Source organism: Choloepus didactylus, chromosome 27 (assembly GCF_015220235.1).
Source record: "Choloepus didactylus isolate mChoDid1 chromosome 27, mChoDid1.pri, whole genome shotgun sequence".
NCBI classification, from domain to species: domain Eukaryota; kingdom Metazoa; phylum Chordata; class Mammalia; order Pilosa; family Megalonychidae; genus Choloepus; species Choloepus didactylus.
The window spans coordinates 20,055,591-20,078,871 of record NC_051333.1 but is presented as its reverse complement, the minus strand read 5'-3'; the positions used below and the strand labels follow the sequence as shown (position 1 = coordinate 20,078,871).

Below are 23,281 nucleotides of genomic sequence, written 5' to 3'. Positions count from 1 at the left end.
GGAAGACTTCAATACACCACTCTCTGCTATAGATAGAACAACTAGACAGAGGAAAGAACCTAAACAAAATGATAAATGAATTAGACCTAAAAGACATATATAGATCATTATATCCCAAAGTACCAGGATATACATTCTTCCCTAGTGCTCATGTAACATTCTCCAGCATAGATTATATGCTGAAATACAAAATAAGTCTTAATAAATTTAAAAAGATTGAAATTATTCAAAACACATTCTCTGACCATAATGGAATGCAACTAGAAATCAACAACCAACAAAGAAACCAGATCATTCACAAATATATGGAGATTAAACAACATACTCCTAAACAACCAGTGGGTCAAAGACGAAATTGCAAGAGAAATTGGTAAATATCTAGAGATGAATGAAAATGAGAACATAACATATCAAAACCTGTGCGATACAGCAAAGGCAGTACTGAGGGGGAAATTTATAGCTCTAAATGCATCTATCAAAAAGCAAGAAAGAGCTAAAACTAAAGACCTAACTGAACAACTGAAAAGGTAGAGAATGATCAGCAAACTAAAACTAAAGCAAGTAGATGAAAAGAAATAACAATGATTAAAGCAGGAATAAATAATCTGGAGAACAAAAAAACAATAGAGAGAATAAATAAAACCAAAAGTTGGTTCTTTGAGAAGATCGACAAGATTGATAGACCCTTAGCTAGACTGACAAAGCAAAAAAGAGAGAAGACCCCAATAAACAGAATCAGAAATGAGAAGGTGATAATTACTACAGATCCCAAAGAAATAAAAAAATCATAAGAGGATATAATGAACAACTGCATGCCAACAAGCTAGACAATTTAGAAAAAAATGGATAATTTCCTGGAAACACATGAACAACCTAGACTGACCCAAGAAGAAATAGAAGACCTCAACAAACCAATCACAAGCAAAGAGATCCAACCAGTCATCAAAAATATACCTATAAATAAAAGCCCAGGGCCAGATGGCTTCACAGGGGAATCTGACCAATCTTTCTGAAAAGAACTGACGCCATTCCTGCTCAAACTCTTTCCAAAGTAGATCCTCTAGCAGCAAACTGTGACAGCTCAGGCCACTTGAATTTGCCAGTCAAGGCAACACATCCAAAATACATACAGTCACAATTACTGGGAAATAGAGATGAAATGATAACTGTCAGTAAAACCAAGGGATTCAGGGGTTAGTGACAGCAATTACTGGTGATGCAACATGATTTAGACAGAGCTACTGATGAAATCTAGGGCCTCAATACATGTGATTACAAACAGGCCAACACATATTTAATAATTCATTTATTCATACACCGAATAAATATGAACAAATTTAACCACTGCCTGGCAGCTTTACTCATACCAGTTAAATCTGGAAACAGAACAAATATTCAGAAATAGATAAATGGATAAACAAAGTGTGGTACATCCATTTAATGGGATTCTACTTGGCAATGAAAAGGAGTAACTATTGGTGCATACAACAGGATGAAGAGTCTCAAGAACATCATGCTAAGTAAACCGACATATGACATATGATTCCACTTATACAAAATTTTTGAAAAGGTACCACAAATCTCTAATGACAGATATCAATCAGTGATTGCCTGGGACTGGGATTGTGGGGATGTGATTGCAGTGGAATATAGACGAAGGTTGGGGGTGAGGGGAATGTTCTATAACTTGATCGGGGTGGTGGTTACACAAATGTAAACATTTGTCAAAATTCAATAAACTGTATACTTATAATGGGTACATTTTATTGTTTGTAAATTATGCTTCAATAAAGTGATGGGGAAAAACCCAACTCCTGGGTGATTCAAATGGTCAGTCAAGATTTAGAACCACTGGGATCAATAACCCAAACTCCTCACTGTACAAAATGCGACACAGTCACAGAAAGGGGAAGGAACTTACCCAAAGTCATCCAAATTGTGACTGTCAGACCAAGGGCAGAATCCTGGTGTCCTGACACTCAGGCAGGTTTTGCTTCACACTCCTGCCTCCCGGATCAAGGCTGTGTCTGACTTCCCTGAGTGAATACGAGCACATCCCTCCAGATAGACCCTGGGTCAAGAGGCACAGGGCACAGCTCAGGGTTACCTCAGGCATCCATACTGCCTACATTTTTGTGTGGAAGAAACCACAGAGACCAAGCTGCGGGTTTACCTGTCCAGTAGTTTTGCAACTTGAGGACAAGTTCAGCCTGCCATGGTGGAAATGGCAGGAATGTCATCCCCCAAGATTCCTCCAGCTGGCCCCAGGGATGTTCTCTCTGCAAAAGACCAGACAAGGAGACTCTAGAACATATTCAAGGATGCTGAATGTTAAGGGGAACACAAAAGAACTAGGAGAAAGCCGATGTCATTTCTCCAATGTAGACTTTTTCTTTTCTCTTAAATTCTCAAGAAGAGAATCTCACCCATCAGATTAGATCTTCATTTTCTGTGAGTTCAGTGGTCCATGCCAAGTCCCCTACTAGCATTGTTACTAGCAGGAAACAAGACATCATGCATATATAAGTGTTCTTTACAAAAATATTTCATCGCAACTCAAGACTAAAAGCTTAACTTCCTATTTATAGGGACTATGAGGGATACAAGAAAGGGTTAAAAATCTCCACAAGGAAACAATCAAACAAATCCTCAATGTGTGGCATTCTAGAAGACAATTGTCCTGCATTCTTCAAATTTTCATAGTGATGAAAAACCTATGGGGAATATCATTCTAAAGAAGATTTGAGTCTTAATTAAATGCAATGCATGAATCTCAAATGTACACTTAGTTTGAAAATAAATAGCTACAAAACAGACTCTTTGGAAAATTGAAACATTTTGATATGGACCAGAAGTCAGATATTATGGACTTTTGTTAATTTTCTTAGTTATGATTACGGTATTTTTATTAAGAAATATTCCTTGTACTTGGATATACATGTTGTTATATTTAGGGGCAAACTGTCCTAATGTTTACAATGTACTCTAAAATTATACAGCAAAAATACAAGAGAAAGATAAAGTAGATACAGTAAAATACTAACAAAAATATGTAGTCACTGAACTACTCTTTCAACTTTTATGTATATTTGAATATTTTCATATAAACAAATAGGAACATTTTCAGACTGAACAATTTCCTTTATTATATCCTTTTAATTTCTATTTTTTAAAAATTATGGACAAAAATATGAATTACTGACTTTTTAAATTTACTTTCACTGTGCTAACATATATACAACACAAATTTTCCCATTCCATGTGTAAAACTCAGTAATATTAAGTACATTCACAATATTGTACTACTATCCCCACCATCCATTACCACACCTTTTCATCACCCAAAACAGAAACCTGTATCCATTAAGCAATGACTTCTCCTGGTCCCCGGTAATCTGTAATCTACTTTCTGTCTCTATGAATTTGCATATTATAGGTATTTCATATAAGTGGAATCATATAGGATTTGTCCTTTTGTGTCTGGCTTATTTCACAAAACATGATGTCTTCAAGGTTAATCTGTTACAGTATGTATCAGAATTTCATACTTTGTTAAAGTACTGAACAATATTTCATTGTATGAATATACATTTTGTTTATCCACTCATTTGCTTATGGACACTGGGTTGCTTCTAGTGCTGGCTATTGTGAATAATGCTGCTATGAACACTGGTGTAATGTGCTAGTTTGGATGCATTATGTCCCCCAAAGTGCCATGTTCTTTAATGCAATCTTGTGCGGGCAGATATATTAGGTATTAGTGTTGAATAGGCTGGAATTCTTTGAGTGTTTCTATGGAGATTTGACTCAATCAACTGTGGGTGAAACATTTGATTAAATAATTTCCATGGCGATATGGACCCCACCCACTCAGGGTGTGTCTTGATTTAATCACTGGAGTCCTAAAAAAGAGCTCACAAACAGAAGGACCTCAAAGCAGCTGAGTGACATTTTGGAAAGCCGCTGCAGCCAAGAGAGACATTCTGGAGACAACCACTGAAAGCAGACTTTTGCTAGCCCAGAGTTTGCCTGGGAGAAACTAAGAGAACATCCTAGACACCTAGAGAGGAACATCCTGGGAGAAAGCCAGTTTGAAACCACAACCCTGGAGCAGACCCCAGCCACGTGCTTGTGCCTTCCCAGCTGACAGAGGTTTTCTGGACACCACAGGTGTTCTTCAGTGAAGGGAGCCTATTGCTGATGCCTTTGTTTGGACACTTTTATGTCCTTCAGACTACAAACTGTAACCAAATAAACCCCCTTTATAGAAGCCAATCTATTTCTGGTATTTTGCATAATGGCAGCATTAGCAAACCGGAACAGTGCACAAATATCTAGTTGAGCCCGTTTTCAATTCCTTTGGGTGTATACCTAGGAATGAAATTGCTGGCTCATGTAACAGGAAATTTCTGGATCATTCAATAGGATCCATGTTACATGAAGCTTTTCTAAACTCATTACACTCATAGTCTTCCTCTTAGAAGAATTCACTAATGATAATTTTTGAAAAAACAGTTACTATTTATTGAGCATAGTCTATTGTGCCAGAGAGTCATCCACGATTTCTCATTTAATCTCTAACAACAGCATTAAAGGAAAGGTACTATTTTCACCATTTATACATGATACACAGAGGCAATAAGTGTCTTTCTCAAAGTCACATGGGCTGTAAGGAGCACAAAGGTTATCATGACGGTTAAGTTACATGCTGTTGCTAAAGGCTTTCCCACACTTGTTACAGTCACAGGATTTTGTTTCTGACATGAATTTACTTAATTTAACAAAAATAGTGGTATTGAAAGACTGTATATGCCAATTAAGTTAACATACCTAATGTCTTAGTTTGCCAGCATTCCTATGACAAATACCACTCTTAAACAACAGGAATTTATTGTCTCACAGTTTTGGAGGCTAGAGATTCAAAATCAAGGTCTTGGTAAGTCATGTTTCTCCCGGAGTCTGTAGCATTCTGATACTGACTTTCTGCAACAGTTGGGGTTCCTTGGCTTGCATCTCTGCCTCCATCACATGGCGATCTGCCTAATTCTCTGGCTTTACTGACTTCTGGCTTCTACTTCTCCTGGTCAGTCAACTGTGTCTCTGAATAGATTTCCTCTTCTTATAAAGACCCCTGTCAAATGGATTAAAACCCATCTTGATTCAAGTTGGCCTTCTCTGAATAGATCCCACTCAAGACCCTATTCAAAATGGGTCCATACTTTAACTAATAAAAGGTCCCATTTACAAAGGTCCTATTTACCAGGGGTTAGAACTTGAGCATGTCTTTTGTAGGGGGCATGATTCAACCCCGAACATTTAATATAAAATCTTATGGTAAGTATTTTGTGAGCCTAAAGAAAAAGGTATTCCAACAACTCTGAATTTTCCTCTTGCATAAATATTCTGATTATTGGAAACAGAAGAGTGAAAGCTATGGTTTTCTTATGTTGTATAAAATATAAATTCTCTGATATTGAAAATGGCTGGGTCCATGACTACAACTGTTCTCACACTGCTTACATTTTTAGGGTTTTACACCAGTATGAGTTCTCTGACGTTTTCTAAGGACTGAACTATATCTAAAAGCTTTCCCACAACTATAGTTATCTAAACTGGTTTCTCAACAGTATAAATCCTCTGATATACTCTACATTTTCTACTATATTTATATTATATTTAAAGGCCTTTCCACATTTCTGACATTGATAACATTTCACATCACTATGAATTCTCTGATATCCTTTGACTTGAGCTAAATCTAAAGCAATTTTCTCACTTGTTATACCAAAGGTATGAATTCTCTGCTGTTAAAATGTCCATGAATAGGAAGGTCTTTTCCCATTCTTACATTTATGGGGTTTCTCACCAACATGAAATGATGCACAGAAAGCTGCTAACCACTACTAATGACGTTCCCACAATACATTCATTGGGTTTCTTACCAGTATGGATTTTGTGAAGAACTCCATGGCTTTCAACAAAACAAAAAACTTTCCAACATTCCTTACATAGCGTTTCTGCCTAGCAAGGTTTGAGTCACAACTAAAGCCTTCCCAAATTCATTAAATTTAAAGGGTTTCTCAACAGTATGAATTCCTGTTTGAGGAACAACTAGAGACTTTCCCATATTCTTTACATTCATGGGTTTTTCACCAGTATGAATTCTCTGATGCAGTCTAAGGCTTCTATCTTGAATAAAGGCCTTCCCTATTCCTTACCTACACAGGGTTTCTCATTAGCATGAATTCTGTCATGTTGACCAAAGTTACAGCATAACGAAGGGCCTTCCTACATTCTATGCATTTACAGGGTTTCTCTCCAGTATGAATTCTATGACACACTCTAAGGCTTTTACTACAACTAAAGGCCATGTCACAATTCTTACATTCACAGGGTTTTTCATAAGTATGATTTCTATCATATTGCACAAGGTGTCAGTCTTGACAAAGACTTCCCAGATTCCCTACATTCACTGGAGTTTCACCAATGCTAATTCTTGCACGTCAATCAAGTTTAGAGACATGACTAAAGGCCTTCCTGCATTCCTTATGGTTATAGGGTTTCTCACCATCCTCTGATGTAATAAAAAGTATTTATAACTACTAAATGTCTTCCCACATTCCTTATACTGGAAAGTTCCTCTTTCTCTAATTATTTTATATAGAGTAAGAAATAAATGCTTTCTATATGTGGGCATTCGTTCATATCTTACCTCATTATCATATTCTAATTTGAAAGAAACAAGGAAAAAGGCTTTGTTCTATACCAGAAAAACTGAATTTATGGACTAAAGAAATCTAAAATGCAGTTATACAATTTGATAAAGGAGAAAGAGAGCTCAGAATGTGATAAGATGCTATTTAAGAAAATTAGGTTGATAATTAAGGAAACAGGCTAAGTTTCTAATTTTTAAGAGTGAATCAGACTATTTGGGGAGCTTGTTACAAATACATTTGTTCAGGCACCATCTGTGACTGACATCAGAATCTATAGGAGCAAGCCTTAAATAAGTTTCATTATCTTTAACAGATAACTCTGATGAAGATCAGTTTAAGAATCCCCATATCCAGCTACTGCTAGGATGACCAATGATCCCAGTTTTCCCGGAACTATCCCACATTTAGCACTGAAAATTCCTGCACCATGGGAAATCCCTCCCTGGGACAAGAAAAATACAAGTTTTTGGCAATGGATGGGGAAGTTTCTGGGGAAAGTGCTAAATCTATACAGCATCCCAAAAAGTAAAAGGCTGAAAACAACTCTGTTTTGAAGCATTAAATAGATACAACATAGATTATTACCTTCTGTAGAAGTTCAGTTTTTCCCTTGACTACTGACATTAGCAACCATGATTTGCAGTTCACAAAAATGGATGAAAGGAATGTAAGATCTTGTGGTATATTCAAGTTAACTTTGCCAGTGTTGGCCATTGAATCATGTTCCCTACAAAAGGTATGCTCAGGTCCCAATCCCTGGTCCTGTGGGTGTGAACCCATTTGTAAATAGTAACTTTGAAGATGTTATTAGTTCAGGTGTGGCTAAACTGAATGAGGGTGGGCCTTAATCCAATCTAGCTGAAGTCCTTAAAAGCAAAGGAAATTGGACACAGAAGCAGCAGCCACGAGCAACAGCCAGAAGCTGGAAATCAATGGAACCTGGAATATAAAGGAGAAAGATAAAGACATGTGCATTTGCATGTGATGGAAAGCAAAGGTACCCCAAAGATTGCTGGCCAGGCGGGAGGTACCAACCCCAGAAGGTAGAAAGGCATCTAGCCATTGAAACGACGAGCCAATAAATTCCAGTTGTTAAGTCAACCCATTGTATGGTACTTCTTTTAGCAGCTGGGAAACTAAAATAAATGGCTACTATTTCTAACAGAGTCTTTTTAAGAAGCAAAAAAACTTTGGTCACATCATCACATCATTTGGAGTGAGTGTTGTATCAGTCCCTACAATGTGACTACAGAAGGCAACTTATGTGCATTGTAATTGTGAAAGTTAACAGTTTATCTTTGACTTTGCCTGTTGTGGTTTGTGTTGAGATGTTGCCAATTTAATTAACATTGTGAATACTATGACCATGTTTTCTAAGAGTTCAGATAATAAAAATGAGAACAATTATAATATCAATACCAGTGTGACCCAGAGATCACCAAAAAAGAAGGCTAAAGAACTGTTACTTTAATGACAGATGGAAGTACACATACAAGTGGATTAGGGAGGTGAAGGACCAACACAGAGCATACTGCACAACATGTAGAGAAAAATTTGGGGTTGGGTATGGTGGAGAAGGGGATGTGAAAATACATATGGAGCCTGAATCTCACAAGTTTGGTATGAGACAGGCAAGTATTTCTAATCAATCAAAAGTTTTTTCATCTTCCAAAAAGAAAACAATGCTCAGTTGAAAATAGTGGCCAAAAAATTAGCTTGGGTATGCTACAGAAACAAACGCCCTTATCATATCATTCCCTTGATTGCTCTATAAAACTGAATAAAGTACATTTCTTGATTCAGTGGTTGCACCTGTAGGTAAACCAAAGAGGAAATTTTGATAACTGATGTGTTGACCTGATGTGTTGGGTTGATTCTTCCAAATCTTGCCAACTGTGGTAAGCTGAATAATGGCCTCCAAGGATATACAGGACCTAACCCCTGGAACCTGGGAATGTCATCTTATATGGCAAAAGAGACTCTGCAGATGTGATTAAGTCAAGGATCCTGAGGTGGAGATATTACTCTGGATTATTTGGGTGGACTCTAGATGTAATCACAGATATTCTTGCAAGAAGGAGGCAAAAGAAGATTTGATGACAGAAAAAGCAGCTTTGTGCCCATGGAAGCAGAATGCTACTCTGCTGGCTTTCAAGATGAAGGAAGTGACCAGGAGCTGAGGAATACAAGGAATGCAGCACTAAAAGTTGGAAAACACAAGGAAACAGATTCTTACCGAGAACTTCTAGAAGGAGCATAGCCCTCTGACACCTTGGTTTTAGCCCAGTGAAACCACTGGACTTTTGGCCTCCAGAACTGTAAGAGAATAAATTTCTGGTACTTTAAGCCACCAAGTATGTGGTAATTTGTTACCACAGATATAGGAAACTAACACATCAACAATCACAGTTTCTACAGTATGTCAAGTAATACACTGAATTTCAGCCAAAAAAAAAAAAACTGTTACCCCTACTTCTTAGGTACTTTGATTTGAAACGTGAAGTTTCAAACAGTCTTCTTGATTACTATGAAGATTTTGATGAATCTGCAGCAACTATAAAACAAAAGATTGTCAATATCTTGTCCAAATACAAAGTAGAATCATCTATCTGCATATTTTCAGTGTAAATGTAAATTCTGGCAAATTCCATTCAGTCTATGAACTTTTGTGATGATTACTTTCATGTGTCAACTTGGCTAGGTTATGGTGTCCAGTTATTTGGTCAAGCAAGTACTGGCCTGATTGTTTCTGTGAGGATACTTCATGGATTGGATTTAAATCTGTATTAGGTTGTTTCATCTGTGGCTGATTATGTCTACAATCAACTGAGGAAACTGCCTTCAACAAAGAAAGGAGCCTCATCCAGTCACTTGAAGGCCTCAAAGCCCTATGGAATTTGGACTTGGCCATTCCCACAGTGCATGAGCCAATTCCTGTAATAAATCTCATAACATTTACATTACACACACACACACACACACACACACATACACATCCTGTCAGTTCTGTTTCCCTGGAGAACCCTGACGAATACAACTTCTTACCAAAGAAATGAAATGATCGTAAATGCTAACTGTCCTGCATACTTTGTACACAACACTGCTAAAAAGGGGTGTGACTGGCTTACTTGTGATATTGAGGCTTTCATAATGAAAGTTGGCCACTTTTTAGTTTAATCAAAATGTGAAGAAGCATTTAATGAGTTATTGATTTTATAGAAATGGAAGAAGATAGCCTCCTTAAATCTATGCCTACAAGCTTGTTATTATTACTGCCAGCCATAGAAAAGATACTGAAATGGTGGCCTGTCATAAAGTCATATTTTCAAAGAGTGGAGCAAAAAGTATGCCCCTTCTTCTAATTTGGAAATACTCTGAGGGTAAGAATGGAGAAAAGAATTACAGTAAAATAGAAATTTATACAACATGATGTTTCTCCAAAACTGTTTGAGGATTTCTGAAGCCATAGAAGAGTAAAAAAAGGATAAACTGACCGCACCTGAGCTGTTTGGTGTCATGTGTAGTTTGCAACAAAAAGTCATGTGAAAACTGACTCAATTTTTGGAAATAAGACTGATTCAGAACTCAAAAAAATTTAAAAGTGTCACCAAAAAAGGGCAGCTAAGTTAAACAGGACATTTTCATTTTCTTTACTAAAACTGTAACTTATTTGGAACTCAAATTTGATTTCACAAGTTCATATGGCCTCTGCGATTTAAAACAATTTTCCCTTAGAAAAAGATATTTAACTTATGATGGCATCTGTGCTGGTTTGAAAGTGTTATATACCCCAGAAAAGGCCATGTTCTTTTAATCCATTCCTATGGGTGCAGACCTATTATGGGTGGGACTTTTTGATTAGGTTGTTTCAACTGAGATGTGATCCATCCAATGTGAGGTCTTAATCCTTCATTGGAGTCCTTTATGAGAGGATAAAAGACAGAAAAGGCCAAGAGCTCAGAAAGAAACACCCAGAGAAGTTTGGAGAGAAAAAGGACCAGAAGATGCTGGCCATGTGCCTTCCAAGGTGACAGAGGAAGCCCAGATGCCAGCAGCATTTCTTCAGAGAAAGTATCTTCCTCTCAATGTCTTAATTTGGACATTTTCATGCCTTAGAACTGTAAATTTGTAAACTAATAAATCCCTATTGGAACAGGGAACCCATTTCTGGTATATTGCATTCTGGCAGCTTTAGCAAACCAAAACAACATCCACTGGGCTTCAGAGTGTTTAAAAATGAGGGACATTTAAAACATGAATGGCCTATATGACTAAACATACAGATGCAAAGGACTTGGTTTACAAGTGGCTGCTCTACCAAAACAGGCTGTAGATAAAGTGGATGGACAGTTTTGGAGAGCTGGAAACTAATCCCCACAAGTCTAAAAACCGGTTGTTGCTAGTAAGTAAAATCCTAACTATGTTCTACACAAACACTTTTGTTGAGAGTCTATTTAGCTTGATGTTATCACATTGGGCTGACAATCACAATTGCTGATACCAGGAATCAGTGTAATGTGGGTTTGATGACAGCAGAGTTGCAAATCAAAGTGAATTTTATGTCTGATAGTATTCAGTTTTACCACTATACAAAAGAAAAGAAGTATGTCCCAAAGGCTACAGGCAGTCCAGTGTAGTATTACTAGAAAAGGAAACCAGAACTGAGTAAAAATAGCCTCATGTATGATGTGACAGAAAGAAACATGTCTTTTAAACATAGGTAATGTGCTAATTAATCTTATTGTATTTACAATCTCCTTTTAAAAGGTCATATTCATATATCTCAAGTATACACAATAACATAGCCTACAAATTTAAATATGTAAAAAGATTAAAAGTTAAAATAAATTATTGAATCAGAGAACAAAAAGAAACATTTTCCTCAAACCTATTTGTTTAATTAGTCTTACTATTAGTTATTAATTAGTGTTTTTGATATTCTGTTAAATAAAAGAATTTCTGTTACTGGAAAGCAAATAATTCAGAATAATAACGACAAAAAATTATTTTTCCTATTTCTACATTAACGTAACCCATGTTGGTATAATTATTTATTATATATTATCATAGGGTTTGGGGGAGGGTCTGCTATGGCAATGTCCCGCGTTGGCTCTAAAAGGTCACTCTACCTCGTCCTGATGTATGGGGCATCTTCAGTTCTGGAGCCCTCATTCCAGCCTAACCTGGTCCTGCCAGGCCCTTTTCGACTCTTCTGGGCTCGGATGACCTGCCCGCTCAACTCATAACAGCAGTGTCTGGCCCGGCCGCCAGGGACGCGAGATCCCTCACCTGCCAACTCCTGGTACAACAGGTGCTCCCGAAGTCTCTGGGGCGCGGCGTGGGCAGTCCCTGCGGGCGACGGCCGCTTGTGCTCCAGAGTTCCACGGCTTCCGACTACATTTCCCAGAGGCAACTGCGATCAGGTTTACTCAGACTTGGACTACATTTCCCAGAGGCCACCAGGGTAAACTCGCCCCTCTGGCTACTTCCCCGGTGAGTGTTGGCCCCGAAGCGATTCTAGGACTTCTGAGAGGAAAAAGTCAGCACCGGCTCTGCAAGACTCGGGCCAGCACCATGGGCTGACTTGGCCTTCCGTGATGGAAAACGAGTGCAGGGCGTACGGGGAGTGGGGGACTTGTGCAGATGCGGGCCGGCGTGGAACCTGCCCCTGACATGCGGGGAACGTGGGGCTGTACGAGGTGCTCAAGGTGAGCGGGCCCTGGGTGCAGACAGGGCTGGTCCTGCCAGAATCCCAGGCCTGTGTGTGCGGGACTAGCGTGGGAAAGGGGGTTGGGGGGTGACTGTATGGGATAGACGCATGGTGTATAAGAGAGAGTGCGAGTGACAGGGCCGGGTGTGTGCCGGGCAAAACTGGGTGCGGGGCTTCTGTGTGGACCGGGGTTTTTGATCCGTGCTGTAGATTCCTGCTGCCTCGGGTATCTTCTCCCCTCGCAGTCACTTGGGTTTGCCCCAGACAGATGGCCCCAAGACGGAGGTCAGGTGTCGAGCCCTTGAATGAAGTTTTTCAGCAGGAAGGCCCAGCAGGTCTTGAGATGGGGGTTTCAGACCTTGATGTGTCTCCAAGAAAAGCTTCTGAGAAGACTGGATGGAAAGTCCGCAGGAGTAGCATTCCCTCCTCATAGGATTTCCCGACTGGGAGCTATGCGAGGGCTCATTACCTATTGAGAACCACTGCATTTCCACAGCATTGACCCCAGACACCCACCTCTCTCACTTCTGTGTGTGAAGTCGGGATGGGTGTGGCCTAGAAGGTGTTTTCTGAGCCACTCCATACTCCAAAAACGGCCTGTGACCGCACAGGTTTTCTTCTCTTTCCCCAGTCCAGTCATTCTCCAAAAGAAGGACCCCAAGGAGGAAGAAATAATTGTTCTTGCACAACTAAAATTTAAGAATCAGGATGTTTTGTGTTTCCTTTCTGTTCATAAAATTATTGTTTTTTTAAGAACATGAGAGCATTTGTTTTCCTTTACCTGAAATATTCTACTTTATAGTGACCTACTCTAGATTGTCTTTCCTAGTGAAACTGGGGGCCTTGGAGATGGAATAACCCTTCTCCGTAGCCCCTCTTTCCTTGTTTAGTTAATATTCTCTTTACCTGTTAATGAATTGTTCCTCTTCTGTGCTCTTCCTAAGCACTGTGGTGGTATGATCTAGAAATTCAACTCCTGAAGTTTGCTCTTAGGGCTATATTTTACCCTCTGATTTGGTAAGGAGATTAATATTGATATTGGGTTGGCATCACACACTAGAGGACTTTTATTTTCTCTCAAGGCCTCGTTGTCAAAGCATAGCAAGATAGGAGTCAGTTTAATTATTTCAGTAAACACGTGACAAAGTCATCTTCCCTGTAAGGCTTTTAGAAGGGGAATGTGTTTGTGGGTTAAGCATGTAGGTAGGTCTAGCTCCTCAGTAATCTGCCATTTAGTAGCTATTTGAGCTTGGGCTATCTGTGCACACACTGTTTTCTACATCTCTAAAATGGGGATAATAATCATTCCAATTGTAATGAGGATGAGATGTATTCATATGTGTAAAGTCTCTTAAAACAGTGCCTGGAACATAATGAGTGCTCAGAAAATATGAGCAGTTTATTGTTTGGCGATTATGGGTAATTCTTCAGAAATCGGTAGCAATAGAAATGTGAATTTAATTTTGATGGCTGTTTGCAAAGTTAAGGAAAAGAGCCTGGACTCAATTGGTTATAAACAGAAATTCTCAAACTGAAATCATTTAACTTCCAGGTGACTACAAACCACCTTTTTTATATCCAGAGTTGTAGTTTATATTTATATATGTCTATTTCTTGAGGGAAGAAACATTGTGATTTTATTTGACTAGCAAATCTGGTATACAGAATAAAGATATTTAGAACTATTGGTGTGCAATAAAAGACTTTAATGTCTGGGAATGATCTTGTACAAAATTAGAGTTCAATATTATGTAAATAGTTAAGTAAATGGTTAAGTAAATCACATTCATATGATGGAATATTATGCAACTAACAAAATTAGGCTTATAGTTAGATATAAGAAGGAAAATGCTATGAAGTACTTTTAAATTATACTCATAGTTTTATGGACAGTAGTATTTATGAACATTTTAAGTTATATTTGAATCCTGTTTCATATCATAAGGTTTTGTAAGACATTTTGCCAGGACTGCATAGGACATATTTTAATTTGTTATTTCATGAAGAAGAAGGGTTTGGATGTATTTTTTTAACATCTCTTGATAATTCTCTCTACTTTTCATTTGTTCTCTCATTCAGCTTATAACAGCTACCTACCTGACTTGTGTCTTTCAGAGAAGAATCTTATTAGTGAATAAATTCAATTATACTGAAGAAGAACTAGTTTTTCCCTGATGAGCCTATTCAATCACAGTGGAATTAATTCAATTAATTCTGAAAGTGGAATTAATGCAAGCTTGTTGAAAAAAAAGCCAAAAACTGTAATCCCAAGAACTTGTGAAAACAGTTAAATTTACCCAAAAACTTACCTTTCCAGACATAATAGTTATTAATATTTTGGTGTTCATCCCCCATCCCCTGTTTTTATTAGCATGTATGTGGGTTTCATTTACTATCTACAGAATAGAATCACACTAAGGAACAGAAGACTCTTCAACTCTTAGTTTCAAAAAGGAAAGCATAGGTTTCATTACACACACACAAACACACACACACACACACACCACTGTGCATGCAGGAGGAAGAAAAGGGAAGTGCCAGTGATGCTTTTTTTGTTTTTAAAAACCTTGCAAGTGTTTATACCTTTGAGGGATTATAGCAATGTCATATAAAAATTATCAGTGCAGGAAAAATGACTTCTGAGGATCTATTGTACAAATTACTTTTCCAATGATGAATTTATATAAGATAATAGGATAAGATGATATGAGTTATAAACATTTACATTAATCTCCATATAGCATAGAAAGAATGGGTTTGAACCTTTTGTTAATGTTCCCAATTTTGCATCTTATCAGATTAGGGTTTTTGAGCCACTTTTTAATACAGAATAGGGTCTCTGTCTGTAGCTGCTGGGGAAAGGAGAAATTTAAATGTTAGAGAATTTTTCTTCAGTTTTTTTTTTTCCCAGATATATATATATATTTTAACTTTTTATTTTGAAATAATTTCAAACTTACAGGACAGTTAACAAAAATAATACAAACCCATACAGTAATTCCATCATACTCCCATGCCCCCAGATGCCCAGATTCACCAGTTTTAACATTTTGCCACCTTTAATGTGTTATTCTATCACCTATTTTCTGAACATTTGAGAGCAGGTTGCATGCATCATAATCCTTGAAGACATAGTGCTTCTAGGTACATTCCCTAAAAACCAGGATACTCACTTATCACCTTAAGTTCAGTTATCAAGGTCAAGTAATTCAATATTGATATGTCTTATATTTTATATTGCAGTTTTTTCTTGTGTCCCAATAATGTCCTTTTGAGCCTTTTTCCTCCATTCTTAGATCCCATCCAGTATCATATGTTGCATTTAATTGTCATCATCTCTAGTAATTGTCATTATTAGTTTATCCTTCTTTCTTCCTTTTTTTTTTTTTTTTAATTGTGGAAACATTTCAGCCATATTTTTAAAAAAAGAAGAAGATTTGTATTCTTAAGGCCAGGTTCAAATTTTTTATTTAGAATTATAAGAAAACATGTCAGAGAAACTTGTAAGTAAAAAATGGAAATAGCAAAATTGTTTCTTTTGTAAAGATGAAATAAGGGTCATGTAATGTTCTTAATTTTCAATAATAGCTAGCACATGTTAAGCAATTATTCTGTTCTAGTAAATGTTTTGTGTGGGTTTTCTTACTCTTCAAGACAACCATATGCAGTAGCTGATATTTTTATCCCTGTTTTAATGAAAAGGAAACTGAGTGCGCAATCTGTTAGTAACTACCTGATCAGTTTCTTCCTTATTGTCCATCTCGCTTGTGTTGAACAACCTCAGTTGTCCGGAGGCCACAGGATTTGGGTTTGGGTGACGTGGCTTCTTTTTCAGTCCTAGAACGTGAGAATGGACAGAGAAGAATCTCTTCGAGGCAGGATTGTGCAGCTCATCCCAGGTCCAGATCAGCCTCCCCAAAGTGGGGGCCTAGCCAGAAAACCTCATGCTAAAGTATCTGCGCTGGCTGGGGCTTGAAGAAGTGCCTCTGCTCAGCTCCCAACGCTGTGCAACTTGGTTTGCTGGGGTTTGGATTCAGAATCCCTCTGTTCTTCCCCAAAATTTTATGTGAGGGTGATTGTGGTATAATTTGGAAGCCAAAATTGAAGAGTAAGGTTTATTAACTTAAGTAATTGGGAACACTAAAGCCTTCTTTTCTTCTCTCAGCTCTGGATTCTCTGGAATATGAACTTCGGAAGAGCAGCGACAAGGAGGACTGATTAGTTCTTATATTTCTAAAAGCATGGCCCATGTAAGTTGTTATTTCTCCTTGAAATATTGGAATTTTTAGATTTCATAGATATTTTCACTGATTAACCCGAAGCTTTCTGCTTGAGAGATCACCATCTAAGTACCTTCTTCTTGATTCCTCCTGTTTGAACAGTGATGCTAGATCCTCTTTTCTAATCAATATTCATGAATTCATTGAGCAAATGACTAAACAGGTCCAAAGTGCTAGATTTTGCTGAAGTGCTGCGATGGAGAGGTGAAAGGAGTGAAGTCTGATGAGAGAATTATTTGAGCTTCTTATGTTAGTCTATGGTTTGATAAGTTACAGATGTTGGCCTCATTTGACCTCACCTCAAAAGATTTGAAATTTACCACAGATCTGATAAGACAGAATTTTGTATTGATTAGTCTCAGTTTTTGTATGATGGCATCACATGTTCTATGAGGCTTTTAAGATTGATTAGGGACATAACTATGATATGGAAACATCAATATCGTGGTTCTTGTCAAGGGACTCCTGAGAGAGAAGTATTAGGTCAATTTTGTTGTGGAATAAGGCCTGCCAGAAACTTGTGTGGCTTACATATGATTCTGAATTATCTTCATTATAATTCACTAACTCAGGAACAGTAAAAGTATTGAGTGATGGATGGTGCCTGACAATATGAGCATATTATCATAAGTAGTAGATTAACATTGCTTGCCAGAATTGGGGAAATCTGAGACATTTGGTACTATCTCAATTTATAATATAAAATAATGACTGACTCTGATATGTATCCATAAGTTAGACTTTTATGCTGTCATGAAAAGTGTTTATTTGTTAATGCAAGGAAAAATGCTGATGATATGATCTGACACAATGATCTTGATGTTTGAGGAATTAGCAAATTTGTAGAATATCTATTTTCTAAAATAGAGATTTTATGCTACACTCAGAAAAATGCTTAACTTTTTCTCTTAAAAGGAAAATAATATAGAGACTAATAGTTCTTGGAAATTTATTAGTCATGTACCTAGCAGGCAGTTGTCTTTGTATTTAATAGGGAAACTTGGCTTATTTTATCCATTCTGCAATAGATCTGGAGTATTTTGTTATTCCACAGCACACAGAAAATTTTGACCATAGCAACAAGATTCTTCGAAAACACACGGATACTCTGCTTCATTCACTTCCCATATCACAGGCTTCCAGTCTGCTTGATTGCTGTGTTATTGTTCCCTTACTACATTGAGGTTTTTATTTCCTCTCATTTCATCTTGAAAACGTTTTCTTTAATTTCACCGGAAATATATGACTTTGCAGTTTCAGGAGTCAGTGAAGTTCAGGGATGTGGCCATAGCCTTCTCTCAGCAGGAGTGGGAGAGTCTGGATTCTGCTCAGAGGGACTTATACAGAAATGTGATGTTGGAGAATTATAGTAACTTGGTCTCACTGGGTAAGTTCACCTCCCTCAAACAATTTAGAATCTGTTCCCTGAAATACTTTCTCCATTGTGAATTTTAGGACTTTCTTAAGAAGTGAGCTGAATTTCTTCTCCCTGTTTCCAAATAAATGGTTTGAGCTTTATGAGATTGAGGAAAGATGAAATGGCAGGATTAAAATTCTGGGGTGTTTATTGCATGCATATTGACAAAAAGGCCACTTTCCTATTGTGTTTATGCTCAAAATTGCTGTAAATACTCCGTTACTATCTGACCCACGTGCAGTCAGTATGGCTAGACAAAGGATCCTGATTTCTTCTGTCTGAAGAACCTGTATGACTTAAATAGTGGTGGACTGGATAAATCAAAATCATTTAACACTGAAGGTCCTCAGTTTATTTCCTACAAAACATTTAACATCATTTTGTGGTTAAAATGTATAATCCATTAACTTTACATTTAAGATTAAATGTATACTCTGTAAATATCTCAGGAAACTTTTTGGTTTTTTTTCTATTTGCAAAATAACAATAATAATATTAATAGCTCACATTGTATCAGTGTACCAGGCACTGTACTAAGCTCTTCACATATATTTGTATTAACTGATTTTTATCCTCACAACAACTCTCTGAGATAAGTACTCCTTTTATAGCCATTTTAGAAGAGAATGCTGACGCAGAGTGAATTTAAGTGAGTTACCAAGGTCACACAGCCGGTAGGCAGTAGAAGCAGGAATTTGGATCCAGGCACTCTGGTTCCATAGTTTGTGTTCTTGCTCACATACTTTCTGTCAAGACACAGAACCTATATGTCCATTTTTCATTTGAAATAAGACCTTTTCCCTAAATTTGGATTCTTGAATCCCCTACCCTTCTCTTTTTTGAAGTATTTTGTCAGTATCATTTTGACCTCTAGTTTATTACAATTTAACCAAAGCTCAAAGTTTGTTTGAATTCATACTTTTTTTCTTTTCTATATTGTGTCATTCTTTCCTTACAAGCAGGACATTCCATTTCTAAACCATACTTGATTACCTTATTGGAACAATGGAAAAAGCCCTGGATGATAATGAGGGAAGATGCGAGAAGACTGTGCACAGGTGAGTAAGAGCAAGTTTGGTGGGGAAGCCACCATTGCAGGAAACAACCCAGGTAGTCAGGGAGGAAGAGGTACATCCCGAAGATGTTGTTTGGAAGTCTCCCTTCAAAGGCCCAAGGCATGTGTAGAAAAGGCTTGAGACTTGGGGAAGAAATAAATATCTTACCAGACTTTCCAAAGCAACTTCATCTTTACCTATTTTAACACTCACTCACCTTCTCATAATTCCTTCTCACTTGATTAGGGGCTTACTCCCTTTCCCTGTGTAGTATTTCATCTGTATTTTATCTGTATTTTGAATTCAACTACTTTCAGCTTCTCTTTGCATTTACATTTATTTATATATTCTGAAGTGGAGATATTTGAACAGAGATAAGAACAAGAAGTAAGGGCTCAGGCCATATGATTATCTACATGTAAGAACATTCCAAGCATAGCTAGAAGTAAATACCTGAAACTACCAAACTCCAACCCAGCAGTCTGGACTCCTGAAGACAATTATATAATAATATAGATTACAAGGGGTGACAGTGTGATTGTGAAGACCTTGTGGATCACACCCCCTTTATCTAGTGTATGGATGAGTAGAAAAATGGGGATAAAAACTAAAGGACAAATGGGGTGGGATGGGGGGATGATTTGGGTGTTCTTTTTTCACTTTTATTTTTTATTCTTGTTCTGGTTCTTTCTGATGTAAGGAAAACGTTCAGAGATAGAGTGTGGTGATGAACGCATAGCTATGTTATCATACTGTGGACAGTGGATTGTATACCATGGATGATTGTAAGGTGTGTGAATGTATTTCAATAAAACTAAATTTAATAAAAAAAAAAAAAAAAAAAAAAAAAAAAAAAAAAAAAAAGAACATTCCAAGCAGAGTGAGCAGCAAACAGAAATGCCTTGAGGTGGGAATGGACTTTGTGTGTTTCAGGAGCAATAAGTAGGGTAGAGCAGAATTAATGAGAGGAGAGTAATGAGAAATGAGGACAAGTGTTAGGAGGGGCCATGTCCTAGGTAGTTTTTTGTTGATTGTCAGGAATTTGGGTTGTTTTCTAAAAGTGATTAGAAGTCATGATCAAATTTATGCTTTTCCAATTTTTAATTTTAAAACTTTCTATTAAAAATGGGACATAAAAATGAAACCAAAAACCACATTTAAAAGTGTACAACTTAATGAGTTATAATGAGGCAGATACCCTTGTAACCATCACTGTGTTCAGGACATAATACTTTCTTTTATTATCTTTAAAAAACAATTTCAGGCTTACAGAAATGTTACAAAAATTTACTAAATATTTTCAAATTTACTAAGTAAATTCTTCATTCTCCAAATGAGGAGATAAACTTTTGCATCCACCCCTTCACATGTCTCTACCTAATCACAGCCCTTTTCCATTTGATTAACTACTTCTGGCCCCTTCTAAACTTACCAGCATACCAGTTTAAACTTCTCTTGTCAAATTAGCCTGCTAAGCTTTCCAGTACCTGTTGGTTATCTTGGGGTTCTCAGGACTGTCACATGCCCCATGTTGCTTCCTTCTGCTTTTTCCTGTACAAATGCTCAGACCATACAAGTCTTGCTATAGTGTTTTGTCTCTACCCACTCATATTTGGAGTTTTGAATGTACCTTGTCCCATAGTTTTGTTATATATGTTGTCTAGCTTTTTGTAGTTTTGCAGTCCTATTTGTTGTGTTTTGGAGGGGTATTTGGCTAGATGCAAAAGCAATGATATCGTTTCACCCTATTCCATGTTTTTAGATAATTACTCTGGATACCTATGAAGGATAGACTAAATGGGGGTGGGCTGGTTTGGATCTGTTGTGTACCCCAGAAAAGCCTATGTTCTTTTAATCCAGTCTTGTGGCAATAGACCTATCATGGGTGGGACCTTTTGATTAGGTTGTTTCCATGGAGATGTGACCCCCACCCATTCAAGGTGGGTCTTAATCCCCTTGCTGAAGTCAGCTATGAGAGAATAAAAGGCAGAGACATTTTGGAGAAAGCCACTGAAACCAGAAGCTAAAACCAGGAGAGAAGGATCAGCAGAGCCAGCCAGGTACCTTCCCATGTGACAGAGGAATCCCAGATGCCATCAGCCTTTCCTCAGAGAAGGTGTCTACCTCTTGATACCTTAATTTGGACATTTTCATGGCCTTAGAACTGTAAATTTGCAATCTAATACGTACCAATTGAAAAAGCCAACCCATTTCTGGTATATTGCATTCCAGCAGTTTTAACAAACTGAAACAGGGGGCAAGAGTAATAAGAAAAGCTTTTGGGAAGCTAATTCTGTATTATAGTAGAAGTGATAGTTTGGATTAGAATCCAACATGATTAGAAGGTATGGTATTCATAATATATTTTGAATGTAGAGCTAACAATATGCTGGTGAATTGTAAATGGGTGTTGATCCAAAAGGATCAACAGATTCTGTCTTAAGCAGATGAATGGTGAAACAGTCAACTGAGATGGGAAAGAGGGAAAAGGCAAGTTTGAGGATAGATGAAAAATGCTTGCACTGAATATGTTAAGTTCAAGATTACTATTTATCATCCAATTAGAGGTACTAAGTAGACTATTGAAAATGCAAGTCTGGGGTTCAGGGAGAGTTAGTTTTAAGTCCACACATAAAAATTTGGCATATGGCTGGTATTTTAAGCCTTGGGATTGAATAAGGTCACCAAGAAAATCAGTGCAGGTAGAGGGTCTTCTAGAGACTGCTTAGAAGGAGCATCTTTTAAGGTAAGATTAAAACCAGTAAAATGGTGCCACCAGAAAGATGAAGAAAATGTTTCACGATGGAGGAATGATTATCTGAGAGGTGAATTAAAATAAGATATGCGAATTGACCACAATATTGGCCTTGACAAAAAGGAGGTCTCAGTGGAGTCAAGGGGTGAAAGCCTGACTGGTATAGTTAAAATGGGAGGCAAGCGAACAGGGAATACATCTTTTGAGGAATTTGGTTATGAAGAAAAGTGAAGAGATGGGGTTGGTTGGAACATGGGTTACACCTGGATTATTGTTTATAGGAATGGTCCCATAGAGTAGCAAAAATGAATGAATTAGCAGGGAATTATTATGGAAGCAATGACCTTGAGTTTGAGGGGGTAAGGTGCTGGAATGTTGTGCATGAGACCCAAAATTGACAGTGGATTCGGATGGAGATAATTTACGTGTTAGAAGGAGTATGTGTTTATCTTGTTCTGTTTTCCCAGATACATGAGAGGAAAAAGTCATTAGATGAAAATGAGTAAAGGGAAGTGTAAAATCTTAACACTCTTTTTCAGTTTACCCACACTCTAATGACCTCTTCCCATATTGAATATTGTCTCTGATTCAGCCAGGAGCAGGAGCAGTAACAGTAGTAGCAACTAACTTTTGGTGATTCCATACTCTATGCCAGGCACTGTTCCAAGCATTTTACTTGTATTGTCTTATTAATTCTCATAGTAACATTAAGATGTATACAAAACTGCTGTATTTTATATCTGAAGAAACTAAGGTTGGGGTGATTAAGAAATTTTTCTAATTACAGACCTAGTTGTAGGAGCTAGAATGCAGACACAGCCTGGCTTATGATCTTTAATAACCATGGTGCTATTCTGCATTTGTATATTCATTCTTCTTTCAGTTGACATTTATTGATTTAAATATACATATACAAGGTTCTTTACTTAATTGATGAGATTTTGTGTAATTTTTTATTTTAAAATAATTTAAAAATCAGAAAACTTGGAAGAATAGTACAAAACATACATATAACCTTTACCTAGAGCTTGTTAATATATATTTGCTTTTTGCCATTCTCATTCTACTCTCCCCCCATGAGAGTTGCAGACATAATGTCCTTTTACCTTAAATATTTCAGTGTATATTTCCTAAGAACAAGTTCTTTCTTTTTATAACTACAGCGTAATAACCAAAATCAAACATAATACTTTTATCTAATCTCTTGATCTTAATTACATTTCAACAATTGTCTTGATAATATCCTTTATAGAAAAAAAAATTTCCAGTTCAGAATCCTAGAGGAAAAAAATCATGGATTTCACTTTGTTGTGTTACTTTAGTCTCCTTTAATTTGGAATACTACCTT

General features: G+C 37.2%; 1 protein-coding gene and 1 long non-coding RNA gene across 2 annotated transcripts in view; one reads left to right on the top strand and one right to left on the bottom strand.

Annotated features, from left to right (window-relative positions):
- Positions 1–1,149: 1,149 nt before the first annotated feature.
- Positions 1,150–12,099, bottom strand: LOC119521786. The gene is made up of 3 exons (XR_005214425.1): positions 12,006–12,099; positions 2,174–2,279; positions 1,150–2,071 (listed from the first exon to the last, which is right to left on the bottom strand). It is a non-coding gene; the product is annotated as an uncharacterized LOC119521786 (long non-coding RNA).
- Positions 12,100–12,185: 86 nt separating this feature from the next.
- ZNF30 (zinc finger protein 30) overlaps positions 12,186–23,281 on the top strand; it is a 54,685-nt gene continuing 43,589 nt past the window's right edge. Inside the window, exons 1-4 of the mRNA XM_037820085.1 lie at positions 12,186–12,424; positions 16,592–16,676; positions 17,961–18,093; positions 19,083–19,181. Of these exons, the coding sequence (XP_037676013.1) occupies positions 16,668–16,676; positions 17,961–18,093; positions 19,083–19,181 (241 nt within the window). The 5' untranslated portion in view covers positions 12,186–12,424; positions 16,592–16,667. The remainder of the gene's footprint in view (positions 12,425–16,591; positions 16,677–17,960; positions 18,094–19,082; positions 19,182–23,281) is intronic.